This window comes from Coenobita brevimanus, chromosome 82 (assembly GCF_032717465.1).
Source record: "Coenobita brevimanus isolate Jiangsu-jjx chromosome 82, ASM3271746v2, whole genome shotgun sequence".
Classification (NCBI taxonomy): Eukaryota; Metazoa; Arthropoda; class Malacostraca; order Decapoda; family Coenobitidae; genus Coenobita; species Coenobita brevimanus.
This window is the reverse complement of record NC_137035.1, coordinates 8,081,435-8,095,724: the sequence shown is the minus strand read 5'-3', so window position 1 is coordinate 8,095,724 and position 14,290 is coordinate 8,081,435. Positions and strand designations below refer to the sequence as shown.

Genomic DNA, 14,290 nt, shown 5'->3' with positions numbered 1-14,290 from the left:
GTGTCTGTAGTTTTTTACAAAGGCTTCTCTGTCAATCCTGTTAGGCATCAAGACATATTCTGGAAAAGGATCGATTGATCCTATTAGTACTTTAGGGGTTAAGATTTTAACCCCTTAACCACGGGGCGTCATTTTCGTGACGCTCGGGAGCAATGGATCATACCGCGGGGCGTCACTTTTGTGATTCTGTGTTATTTTTAATTCTCCCGGGCTTTCAAGTGGTGGCTTGTATCATCTATCAGTACTGCCAATGTCCAACACTAGTCAGCACTCCTAATCTCATCTGTACTCCCATCCATAGTTGACAATTTAGCCATTTTTCCCCATTCTTGACTCCCCTCCCTACCTCCCCTCCATTACCCTCTCCTCTAGCCTGCCCGGCCGCGCTGCGCTAAACAAATCTTCCCCGGAATTTTCCACTGATTTCATCTATTGAAATAAGCCCTATGCCTTAAACTTATACCAATATATACAAAAAAGAAATAAGGTAAGTGATAATGCCATACACCTGGAATTGGCTAATTATCACCTGACAACACCTCACGTGCACATGTTCGCTAATTTCACCCGGTAATTTCCCCTTGAAATATGCCATATAATCTATTTTCGTAATAAAAATATATATATGAAAGGAACGGAGAAGCCTAAGTGATATTTACATTCACCTGGAACTATCTAATTTATTATGTATTGTCTAGATTTCCTGCCAATCATGTCATAGCGAATATATTAGCAGCTGTCACTAAGCTGACACTGGCAGCCCCTCACTACCCCTAGGCAGCAGCATTCAGTTTACTGTCATCTTTCAAGGTGAAACCACGTCGGATTCGCGCCTGTCCACTTCCACCACTTTTTAGCCCCATGCAAAGGGCCCTGTGACCTCTACCCCTACTAAACCTCGTGTGGAAAGGGGTAAAGGGCTAAGTGACTGCTGTGGAATGTGAACTGGCTAATTTATCAATGATAATGATGGACAGTGACTACGATCTTTCTGGTGAGTAAAACAGTGCAAGTGGAAATGTAAATAATGTGTAAACAATGTGTAAACAGCAAGTGAAAGCAATGAATGTAAATATAACTGAAGTGTGAAAAATAGTTTTATAAGTTACTGCAAGTGACAGTGCATAACATAGTGTAAAGAAAATAGAAATGTAAGTAATGTAAATAAAATAGAGAATGTAAATAGTAATGTAAATGAGTAGTAATATAAGAATACAAGTATATATACTAGGAGTAATGAAAGTGAAAGTTTCACTCTAGCATGTATGAATGCTATGAGTTATGAAAGTGAAAGTGAAAGTGACAGATTAACTCTCAACGCCAGTATACAGGACAAGAAAGTCAATGCTACATATTTTACTGAAAGAGAAATTGAATGCCTACAGTGACAATAAACTACTATTACTGAAGGAAGCTTATGGATAAAGACTGCAAATATATATGTGTTATATAGTAATAGAAATATAAAGTATGAGTGTTTTTATGAATAATAAACGACAGAATACCAGCGGCGAACGAGCGCAAGTGGGAAGCTGGTAAGTGCTCGTAATTTTCATTGCTTTCACTGTTTTTTTTTGGGAGTATGGATTCCAAACTATTTGAAAAGCATACAATAGTGTTTCTAGTGATAATATCAGGCTGTGGTAATCATATTACGGGGTGTCGGGAAGTGTAAAGTGGAGATTTCATTACCCAACTTCAGAAGTCTCCACAAGTCCTACAGTACTCGACAAAGGCTCAACAAACATCCCAGGAGAAAGCTAAAGGTATGTGCCATAAGCATAGGTAATTATAATATTCTAGGACTAATAACTGATTTTTGGCAAATATTTTTACAAAGTCTGTCAGAGCACGAATATCCCCGCGGGACACACAAGGAGCGCCAAAACAACCCCGAGGTTTAGGGGTTAAACTGGACGAACTCTTTGTCCAGGCTACTCCACAGGTCAATGCATCTGTGTGTGTGTGTGTGTGTGTGTGTGTGTGTGTGTGTGTGTGTGTGTGTGTGTGTGTGTGTGTGTGTGCGTGTGCGTGTGTGTGTGTAGCACTGTAAAACTTGAAAATGGATTTTGATTAAATTGGACTGGTGGTTGGAATTGGGACCCAAATGGACCAGTTGTAATTTGATGCTGACCGAAATTTTCTGAAAGGGTGTTTTGGACCCAGATAACTTTCCCATTGGTGTTACAATGCGTGTATGTGAATGAGGCAGCAGTGCATATCTGTGGTTTCACGGAGTTTCATGTGTCTTACGAGACAGAGAGAGAGAGAGAGAGGTAGTCAGTTTCACATCTACAGTCCAATGTCTATTATTTCACTGATGCTACGAGCAGACAATTCTAGTCAGCAGAAAATGGTGGTAGCTGTGGTGGTGATGGCAGCTGTGATGATGATGGTGGGGGTGGTAGCTGTGGTGGTGGTGTTGATGGCAGCTGTGATAATTATGATGGTGAGGGTAGTAGCTGTTCAATGGCTCTCATTTGGGTAAGTGCAAGGATATCAAAACAAGCTTTATTATATATTTTGTATGGCACTGTACAACCTTTTGCACTCTCCATCACGGCACTTAAGCTGCCATAAAGGTAGTTTGTGATAGTGTGATGAAACAATGGAATTACAGTAGTAAACAATGGCGACCATGTTATACTTAGTTCCCTAGACATGCTTGTACTGATTCTTCTTTGTAATCAGTATGAAATGTATGAACTATGAACTCTTCTTATTCAATATCTGTATTCTTTGATGTAAACTTGCATTTAATGTTTTCGTTTTCGTTTTTAAAGGCTCCAACATGCTTGCATGTGTCGGCCTTGGTCACTTAATGGCGGCTCTCCATGCTGCACGATCCATTGCAGCCTCCCTGTTCAGTCCCTTAACCCTAAGGTCACACTTAATGACCTCGTCCCATGTCTTTCTCGGTCTACCCCTCATAACCCCACCCCCAATATTAACACTTCTCACCTTCCTCACCCAGCTATCATCCCCCATCCTCTCCACATGTCCAAACCACCTCAATCTACCTCTCCTCATCACAACACCAATACACTCCAGTCCCATCCTACCTCTCAACTCTTCCATTGTAAACCCAGCCCCTCCAGGCCTTGGACGCAGGGACGCACTGCACATCCACCTAATCATTGTCATTTCTGTACGTATGAGCCGGCGAATGTCTTCCTCCTTCACTGCCCAGGTCTCACTGCCATACAGCATTACACTCCTAACACACGCTGCATACAAAGACCCCTTAGCACGTAGGGAGAGCCCCCTCAATGTCAGGAGAGGCAAGAGCTCCCTGAACTTCTTCCAACCACTTCTCACCCTAGCCACAGAGCTAGCTCCAGCCCCACCTCCAGCACACAACATGTCTCCTAAATAACAAAACTCTTCCACACACTCAAGAGATTCACCAGCAAGTTCAATTCTTTCACGTCTGACGATCTCCACCTGCTCACCCCGGCACGCCGTACACATAAAATCAGCATTATCTCGCAGTCTACCTCTGATACCACTACATCTCTTATGCACCCATTTATCACACACACCGCACAAGATGGAATTACTTCCCACGCCCTTGTGGCAAACTGCACATGGCCACTCTCCCTCGTCTTTGACAGTACCGCCACCAACCCTAGATATCATCACTTTTGTTTTATCTGCATTTACCCTTAAACCCTTTTGCCCCATACCATCTCTCCACTTCCTAAACCTTTCCTCCGCCTCCCTTTCATTCTCTGCAATCAACACCAAATCATCAGCATACAACAACTCCCACGGGAGTCCGTTTCTAAAGTCACGTGAAAGGGCTTCAAGTACCATGATAAACAACATGGGACTCAAGACTGACCCCTGATGCACACCAACATTCACGGAAAACTCATCACTCAAATCTCCATTCACTCTCACCTGGGTGTGAGCACCCACATACATGGCCATAACCACCCTAACCAGCCACTCCTCCAAGCCAAGCTTTCTCATTGCCCACTTCACCACCTCTCTAGGGACTCTGTCAAAGGCCTTTTCCAAATCAACAAAAACAAAATAAAGATCCCTTCTCCTACCAATATATTTTTCCTGAAGCTGTCGAACAATGAATATGGCATCAGTGGTCCCCCTACCTGGCATAAACCCAAACTGCATCTCATCAATATTCACTCTTTCTCTAATCATACCTTCTAAAACTCTCTCCATTACCTTCATTATCTGATCTAAAAGCTTTATACCTCTATAATTCCCTCTTTCCAGGGCATCACCCTTCCCTTTATACACATTTACAATTACACTCTTCAGCCAATCATCTGGGACAACACACTCATAAATAATCCCATTTATCAGGTCAGTGACTAAACTCACCCCTATATCGCCTGAGGCCTTCAACATTTCGGCAGTCAACCCAGACACACCTGCTGCCTTCCCCACCCTCATCCTGCCTAGACAATTCACTAACCGAACGCTGTGATCTGGGTGTTTGAAACCATTATTTGTACATTATTCCATGCTATCCAGACAAAATGCATGCATCTCGGTGGAAATTATGGCTGGACAAACATTTTCACCCGGCCTGGCGGGAACAGCCTGGTGGAGCCGCCCTGTCGGGCTAGGTAGTTCACCCAGTGTCTGCTAGAGACCCCCCTTAGTCATTCACAGTTCTTGTGTGGCGACTGTAGTGAACAGCTCCTTTCCGACAGTTGATTTGGTGGCACACATGGAGGCTTTTGTGGTTGATCCCTACCTGCTTCAGGCCTTGCTATTCCTTGCATGTCTCTTCCTAAGATGTGTGATGACCCCTTCATCAGGAAATAAGAGGTTAGTGCTGACTGGTGAAGTAGGAGATCTTGGGTAAGAATCATGATGGATGGTCAAATTGTGAGTGTTGAAGTTGATTTTATTCATGCTACTGTACTGTACCAAGATGTTATTCTATTTTACCATGATTTTATTCCATTTTACCACTGTGTTTTGTGTGCCCACTGCATTTTTCTTGTGTAGCCAGTTTTTTCATATTTTTCATGCTATTGCAGGGTATGGCCCTATAGTGGTGTCTGCTTGTGTGTGGTTGATGGGTCTGCTTGACCATAGTAATTGCTTGGCTGTGGTTTATAGGTCTGCTTGACCAGACAGAGTACTGTTAAACAACAGGAACAAATCTTTCAAAGAGAGGTTATGTAAGAAAGGAAGCCAGGGAAGAAGGCCATTATCTGGCCGGAGCCATTACCCGGAAGTGCCTTTGGCTCTATTACATCGGATAACTGAGGGATTACTGTATTATCTTTCAAGTCCCTTACAAGTTCACACTTCTGTTCAACATACAGTCATGTTAACAACCTCTTCTGCTTCTATAAATTGGTTTTCAGCACTGTCAGCTGCTTATGAGATGCACTTGCCCAACAGTGGCACAAAAAATTTGGGCCACGTTGATTTTATGGCAGTGCATGTGATGCAGGTGACAGGAATAGCGATGTAAGTGACAAAACTTGGCCTAACTGACCCAAGCCAACAAAGACAGTCTACACAATTTTATGTTTTGTTGTGTTTTTCTCTCTTTCTCTTGTAAATCAAGTACAGGTATCCTATTTCCATTTGTATATGGAAGTTAGGCTCCTGTGTGCCATACTTACAAACCCAACCTTTAAGAACATATTTGAGAGCATGTTTATTTTGTTATTACCTGGTACTTGTACTGCTACCATATATTTTACAAGCAAAACTAGAGTTAATATTCAGGTGAAAATATAGAAAAAACCTAAAGACTTTTTGTTATAGTAAATGCAATGAAGATTTATTTATTCTGGAGGTTGTAACAGACCTTTGGTTAATACGACCATTTAGTCAAAACAAGCAAGAATAATCAGAAAGATGGCATGCCAAATTCAACCTTGCATGCCATCATATGCCCATCATTCGTTTCTGTTTTTTTATTAATATTATTAGTATGATTATTATTTGTTAATTACCATACTTTCATTTTGATGGCCCCTATGAATCTGTTTGTTGTTTAGGGTTGCCAGATGTTGCATGCTGGTTAAATGGAATTTTACTGTAAATACTTGCTAATAGCTACTGGTAACTGGTGTGAAAACAGAAAGCTGAGATGGGTCACAATGGGCAAATCACTACTTGGTCTTTGAAATCTTATTTCCTATTGGGTGAGTTTCCTGACTATGAGTCTTAATTGTTCATAATGGGTCAGCCATCACACAAGCATTAATGCATATATAGTTCGTTCGCACAGTACGCGTGATCACAGTGCGCGAATTGCATAGTATGCGAGTGACCAAAAATCATAACCATAAAACTTTGAATGCGCGAGTTTAACCCACAATATGCGAGGCAGAGGCAAGGAGTGGCCCAAAACTGCTATTTTCTCTGACTATGCAACCCCCCTCCCTGCACAACGTGCCAATAATGACTTAGAGGCTTGTGGGGAAGGTGCTCAAGAGGAGTTTACAGTAAGATCTCACCAATAACGAATTGATAACAAAGTTTTCGGCAATAACGGTATGTTAGAATACATACCCAGTTTCTCTAATAATGTTTGGATTCACATGAATGATAATTATTTCGCAAATGCCAAGTTGTTATACTGCCAATACGCGGGGCTGTTCGGCCAGACTGCCTAGGAAACAACCACTACTACTGCCAATACGTCCATAGCAAGATGAGGAATGAAAGAGACAAACAAGAAGAGATGAAGGAAACTGTCAAAAATGTGAGCAGTAGCAAGAAGGAGATGGAGAATCCTCCCCTCACCACCTCCCCTGACTCACCCACTGCCATCCCTTTCACCTCCACTGCCCCACCTGACTCACCAGCCGCCTCCACCTCCACTGCCCCATCTGACTCACCTGCTTCACCTGGCATACCTACAACCCCCACCATAATGACTGTTGCTGCATTCTGAAGAAATATAACATTCAACAGGCCGTAAATTTCTTCACCAACACCTGGAATAATACAACACTGGCATCTGTTAAACAAGTGTGGTGCGGCCGGGGCAGTGGCGGGGGCACTCTAAGTGTGTTGCCGCACCTCAGAACCCCTGTTATTAAAGTCCATCAGGCCTGTTGTCTACTGTCGTTAAGGTGACTGACCATATTTTTGTTACTGTAGCTATATCTGCAGTGTATGTCTGAAAAATTTTCCCTTTATTATGTCTCTAAGGGTAAAAAAATGTCAAGGTATGAGGGGGGTACCACCTATATGTAATTTTTCCCATAAGATTATGTATTCACAGTGCACGATTTCACAGTGCACAAGGACAAGCACCGCCCATCCACTCGTGCACTGTGTGAGTTTACTGTACTCACCTTACTTTTTGCACGCACTTCCTCCAGATACTTCTGCTTGAGGATGACCCTGGGATCTTTGAATGGTGGATAGGGTAGGCCTGTGATTATGACAGCTCTTCCATTGCGATCAGCAAAGTCAAGTCCTTCTGATACCTAAAGAAAACCAGTGATTATAATAAAATTTCATACATGTACCATGATCTTGGTAAGTTTAAAATGTGTAGGAACTGACAAATCAAACAATATGAAACAGGACATTAATTTGAAAGAACCTGGATGATTTTTTTTATTTTTGAAGAGTGCAGTAGCTACTATTTTTGTCCCATTTCATTCCCTATATTTGTGAAGCCCCAAATTAGCATCTAAGCATAAGGCCCTTAGCTATTACCAACACATTTTCAGTCAGGTTAGGAAGGTTCTTACTCTCCTAAGGAAGGTTTTAAGCCTCTCCTAAGCTAAAAATCGAAGTGTCTAAAGGTTGCAACAACAGAAGATGAAAGAGGTTAGTCAATCCGATGGGAGGGTATAGCACTACAGTGATGATGATGATGGCTCTTCAGTTACAACAAGAAGCGTTGCCAAGGCACAGCAAACTCTTCCCTGGAGGTCATTTCAGTGCTGATGCATAAACACAACAGGATATCTTGTCAAAGATGTCACATATAAAATTTGATGTAAGTTAGGTGATAATTGGTGATTTTATGCTCATTTGAAATTTTAGGCTCAACCCACCTGACACCGATCCCCAAACTGCTAACTGGGGGTGATCCCCCTGATGTTACGAGGCATGTTATACAATTCAGATTTGAAAGATGCATTTTTAGGTTTTGGTTTCATGTCGATATGATGAATTTGAAGGGAGTTATGGAGAAAAAATGATTGTCACCTGTCCCCATTATGGGGGGGAAGGGGGGGGGGCCTACAGCCTGGACCTTGGCCCAATCTGGCCCCAAACTATAATCAGGTAATCATCCCTGTAATTTAAGTCAAAATCGTACCACTAGTTTTTGCATAAAGTTGTTAACAGACACAGACAGACAGACAGACAAACACACAAACAGACAAATCAAGTGAAAACAATGCCCTTACCCAAGCCCCTCCATGGTGGGGACGGGTAACTAGCAATGTAAAGATCTTCTGAAACCTAAAGGAGAATGAAGAATGAGATATTGACTAGAAGAGTGAACGTGTGACTGTGAGGGGGTTGATGATAAAGTGGAGGGATCAGATGCAGAGGTATTAGCTATATGATAAGTTTTCCAATAAATGATGGTCCTGCATCTTGTTTAACCCCTTAACCACGGGGCGTCACTTTCGTGATGCCTGGGAGCAAGGGATCATACCACGGAGCGTCACTTTTGCGATTCTGTGTTATTTTGAATTCACCTGGGCTTTCAAGTGGTAGCTTGTATCATCTATCAGTACTGCCAATGTCCAACACTAGTCAGCACTCCTAATCTCATCTGTACTCCCATCCATTGTTGACAATTTAGCCATTTCTCCCCATTCTTGACTCCCCTCCCTACCTTCCCTCCATTACCCTCTCCTCTCGCCTGCCCGGCCGTGCTACGCTAAGTAAATCTTCCCCGGAATTTTCCACTGATTTCATCCATTGAAATAAGCCCTATGCCCTATTCTTATACCAAATAATATATACAAAAAAGAAATAAGGTAAGTGAGAGTGATACACCTGGAATTGGCTAATTATCACCTGACAACACTTCACGTGCACTCGTTCGCTAATTTTCGCTGTTTATTTCCCCTTGAAATATGCCGTATAATCTATTCTCGTACTAAAAATACATATAAGGAGAGAAGGGAGAAGCCTAGGTGATATTTACATTCACCTGGAACTACCTAATCTATAATGTACTGTCTAGATTTCCTGCCAATCATTTCACTGCTATATATTAGCAGCTGTCAAGAGGCTGACGTTGGCAGTAATGCATTTCCCTAGGTAGGCCACCCCGGCCCACCCCTATCAGTTCACTGTCATCTTCAAAAGTGAAAGTACGTCTGTTCGCTCCTGCTAACTTCCGCCGCTTTTTAGCCCCATGCAAAGGGCCCTGTGACCTTTACCCCCTACTAAACCTCATGTGGAAAGAGGTAAAGGGCTGACAATTGAAAGAGAGTGACTATGATCTTTCTGTTGAGTAAAACAGTGCAAGTGGAATTGTAAATAATGTGTAAATAATTTGTAAACAACAAGTGAAAGCAATGAATGTAAATATAAGTGAACAGTGGAAAATAGTTTTATACGTTACTTCAAGTGACAGTGCATAACACAGTGTAAATAAAATAGAAATGTAAATAATGTAAATAAAATAGAGAACGTAAATAGAAATGTAAATGAGTAGTAATACTGTATGTATAAGAATACGAGTATATATACTAGGAGTAATGAAAGTGAAAGTTTCACTCTAGCATGTATCAATACTATGAGTTATGAGAGTGAAGGTGAAAGTGACATTCACTCTCAATGCTAGTATACAGGACGAGAAAGTGAATGCTACGTATTTTACTGAAAGAAATTGAATGCCTACAGTGACAATAAACTACTATTACTGAAGGAAACTTATGGACAAAGACTGTAGATATATACAAGTGTTATACAGTAATAGAAATATAAACTATGAGTGTTTTTATGAATAATAAATGACAACACCAGCGGCGAACTAGCGCAAGTGGGAAGGTCATACGCCCTCGTAATTTTCATTGCTTTCACAGTGTTTTTTTTTTTTTGGAATATGGATTCCAAACTATTTGAGAATCATAGAATAGTGTTTCTAGTGATAATATCAGGCTGTGGTAATCATATTACGGGTTGTCGGGAAGTGTAAAGTGGAGACTTCGTTACCCAACTTCAGAGGTCTCCACAAGTCCTACGGTACTCGACGAAGGCTCAACAAACACCCCAGGAGAAAGCTGAAGGTATGTGCCATAAGCATATGTGATTTTAATTTTCTAGGACTAATAACTGATTTTTGGCAAATATTTTTAGAGAGTCTGTCGGAGCGCGAATATGCCCGCAGGTGCCGCAAGAAAAAGCAAAACAAGCCCGCAGTTAAAGGGTTAATACAGTTAAAAGTATGAGAGAACACAAAATTCCTGCAACTGCCACACTAGTTTACTTGGCAGCCCTAAATGACAATACATGTGGCATGCCATTACTTATCTCAGGAATTCCCAACCTGTGGGCTGAGGACTGGCTGAGGGGGGTCAAGAAACGTCTAGAGAACTTGGTAGCGTTGGGAGAACTTGGTATGTCAGAAAGAACATTGCCAAAACTTTAATTCTGCTGATAGGTCAGTAATCTAAAACACAAAATAATGTGTGCCAGTGGGGTGGGCTATAGTTTTCGCTCGCTCTTTTCGATGTACAGTATTGCGGTTAGACTATTACTGTTCGTGTCTAGTTTTTATTTGGTACTTCTATGTGTGAGCTGGTTCTAGAAGTCCCTTGCCATCTATATGCCAATGTGTATGGAAGATTCAGACAGCCTCAGGCAAGTGACAACCTCGTCCACATCAAAACAAAGACCATGAACAGATAGGATGTCAAGGATGACATGAGACTGGCCCTTAAAAACATCCCACCACAAATTCCAACACTTACTGCTCAGACACAACTCCAACCATCCCACTAGCTAGGTTGGAGAGATGATGGTATGTTTGTGATGACAGTCATCGACTGTGTGACAATGGATGGCAGAGAAAAAAAAGATGAGCCCAGTTTGACTAACAAACTAAAACTGCCCCACATTTTATGTGCAAGGAGTATTGTAACAATACAGTATTTATAAAAACTGGTGAATTAATGATTGTTTTCTCTTTCTTTCCATTTCTTTCTCAGATAAACTTGTAACAATAAAACAGATGATGGCAGGTGGGGGGGGTGGGGGGTCGTGTGTGTTTCGGGGTGTTGAGAAACTACTTGTTAGCTTTAGAATTTTGTGATATTGGTGGCTTATACTGCCAATGTATCACCTTGGCTATGACTTCTAATGAAGTGTCAGTAGTGATGTCAAGCATAAGCATCAATCCATATCCATAAAACATAAGCTAAATCTCACGCTGAACTTTATGATGCAGTCATCTTTGAAATCTGGGTCTTAACCCTTTAACCGCGGGTATTGTTTTGGTCTGACTGTCCTCCCCCGCGGGCGTTTCAGACAAATGTAAACAAACCTTTAAACCTTAATAACTCTGCACAGAATAAAGCTAGAGAAAAAAATAAGGTACCATTAGAAAGTACTAACCTTCAGCTTTCCATTGATGTAGGTTTCATGACTTTGTTGACTTTCACAGGACGGGCAGAGCCGTTAGAAGTGAGGGGTGTAAAATCACTATTTTTCGCTCACACACCATTACCTTCGCTCATACACCATTACCAAATGCCAACCTCATTCTGATAATAATACTATAAACATATAGGAACACTGCACATACGATAAACACCCACTCTGTGTTCACTGAGGCAGGTAAAAGGCACTGTCATTACCCGCACTTCACTGCCACATCAGCGGTGTTGTAATCACTATTTTTCGCTCACACACCATTACCAAATGCCAACCTCATTTTGATAATAATACTATAAACATATATGAACACTGCACATACGATAAACACCCACTCTGTGTTCACTGAGGCAGGTAAAAGGCACTGTAATTACCCGCACTTCACTGCCATATCAGCGGTGTTGTAATCACTATTTTTTGCTCACACACCATTACCAAATGCCAACCTCATTCTGATAATAATACTATAAACATACATGAACACTGCACATACGATAAACACCCACTCTGTGTTCACTGAGGCAGGTAAAAGGCACTGTAATTGCCTGCACTTCACTTCCACATCAGCAGTGTTGTCGCTCACACAGCTGGACAGATACTGATGCGTGTTTGGTCCGGGGTGGGGTGGGGGGCCCAGGGGGTGGGAGGTGAAGCCCCAGGGGGGGGGGAGGGAGGTGGGGGTCGGCTGGAGTGAAAGAACTTAATAGCTACTCTCCCTTGAAACAACTGGCGCACGGAAAAAACGCGGGGTATTCAAAATATTCACAAACATTCGAGAATGACACCCGCGGTTTGGTCCAGTTTTTGCAATGTCATTCTGGAATGACACCCGCGGTTAAAGGGTTAAACACTTGTACTGACTGGACAACTGTACGTATTAACCTGAAAATTGGCAGACTCATGCATTAAATTATGATCTTTCATCTCTCCCTCTACTGAAATATCCCCATTTTGTTTTCCTGGTTATCATCTCACAAACTTCCATAACACAAGTGGCACCTGTTGTTATATCAAATCTGAATATGCAGTTGACAGTTTTAAACTTCAACTAAGTTTGATTACTCACTGTATACACTAAATTATCTAAATATTACCAAATATATCTGTGTAGTCCATCGTTCCACCAACGCTCCTTAAGAACCCAGTATATTTGATTCCATATCCACACAGTTTCCCCCCCCCCCCGACTCTGGGCATAGGCTTCACAGCCTGTTCTCAAGCCCCAGTAGTCCTTCTTACATACCATACCTCTCTCTACATGTCACCACTTTGACGCTAACACCCACTGTCCAGGCTGAATACATGCTAGGGCTGTCTCATACAGGACTGGTGTACTGGTATTAGCGGGGGTATTTTTGATTGGAGACATGAATGGCAAAGTTGGGAATGTATGAGTGGATGGAGTGGTTGGTCAGTGGGGTGTGCCAGCTGAAGTAGATGGGAATGGTAGTGCCTTGGTGGACATCTGTGCTGGTAAGGGGTTGGCAATAGCCAACACCTACTTTCGTCATAAGATGATCCACCGGTATACATGGAGAGTAATGAGGAGGATGGATGGTGAACTTGTTGAACGAAAGGCAATGATAGTCTACGTGTGTGTGGATGAGCGAATGAGAAGACAAGTGTTGGATGCAAGGGTGTGGAGAGGGTGGGGGAATGGAGTCTCGGACCATCACTTAGTGATGGCCAAGGTAGACCTGCAAAGAAAGTGGTTCAGGAGACGAAGGGGAAGACAGGAGGAAGCAGCTCCTGTGAGAAGAGTGAAGAAATTGCAAGATAGTGAGAAAATGACAGAGTATAAGAGCATAGTGGAAGAAAGATTGGGAAGGTATGAGCTAGAGCAGATGGAAGGGGTGGAAGACGTATGTAAGATATTCACGGAAGAGATAAGCGCAGCGTGTGAGGCGGTTTGTGGAGTGAGGAGGAGATGCAAGGGTGTGCAAGGGACAGCATGGTGGAATGATGAGGTGAAACGAGCTGTGGAACAAAAGAAGAAGGCATATGGTGAATGGTTGGCGAGTAGAGGTAGGGGAGAAGATGAGAGAGAGAAGAGAGAGGTATATGTGAGCAGGAGAAGGGAGGTTAACCCCTTAACCGCGGGGCGTCACTTTCGTGACGCTCGGCTACAATGGATCATACCGCGGGGCGTCACTTTTGTGATTCTGTGTTATTTTGAATTATCCCGGGCTCTCAAGTGGTGGCTTGTATCATATATCAGTACTGCCAATGTCCAACACTAGTCAGCACTCCAAATCTCATCTGTACTCCCATCCATTGTTGACATTTTAGCTATTTTAACCCCTTCCTGACTCCCCTCCCTACCTGCCCTCCATTACCCTCTCCTCTCACCTCCCACGCCGCGCTGCGCTACGGAAATTTCCCCCTTCTCTTTCCACAGATTTCATCCATTGAAATAAGCCCTATGCCCTATATTTTTACCCAATAATATTTACCAAAAAAAAAAAAAGGTAAGTGATAGTGTTATACTCCAGAAATTGCCTAATTATCACCTGACAACACCTCACGTGCATTCATTCGCTACATTACCACGGTAATTTCCCCTTTGATTTATGCCTTGTAATCGATGTCTGTAATAAAAATATATATCAGAAAGGAAGGGAGAATCCTAATTGACATTTACAGTCACCTGGAACTACCTATTTCTATATTTATTGCCGAGATTTTCTACCTATAAAAAATTAGCATG

At 42.2% G+C, this 14,290-nt stretch overlaps 1 protein-coding gene across 1 annotated transcript in view; it reads right to left on the bottom strand.

Annotated features, from left to right (window-relative positions):
• The window catches only part of LOC145409678 (uncharacterized), a 631,921-nt gene that overhangs the window by 179,951 nt on the left and 437,680 nt on the right, over nt 1-14,290 (bottom strand). Inside the window, exon 15 of the mRNA XM_080280029.1 lies at nt 7,305-7,439. Within this exon, the coding sequence (XP_080136155.1) occupies nt 7,305-7,439 (135 nt within the window). The remainder of the gene's footprint in view (nt 1-7,304; nt 7,440-14,290) is intronic.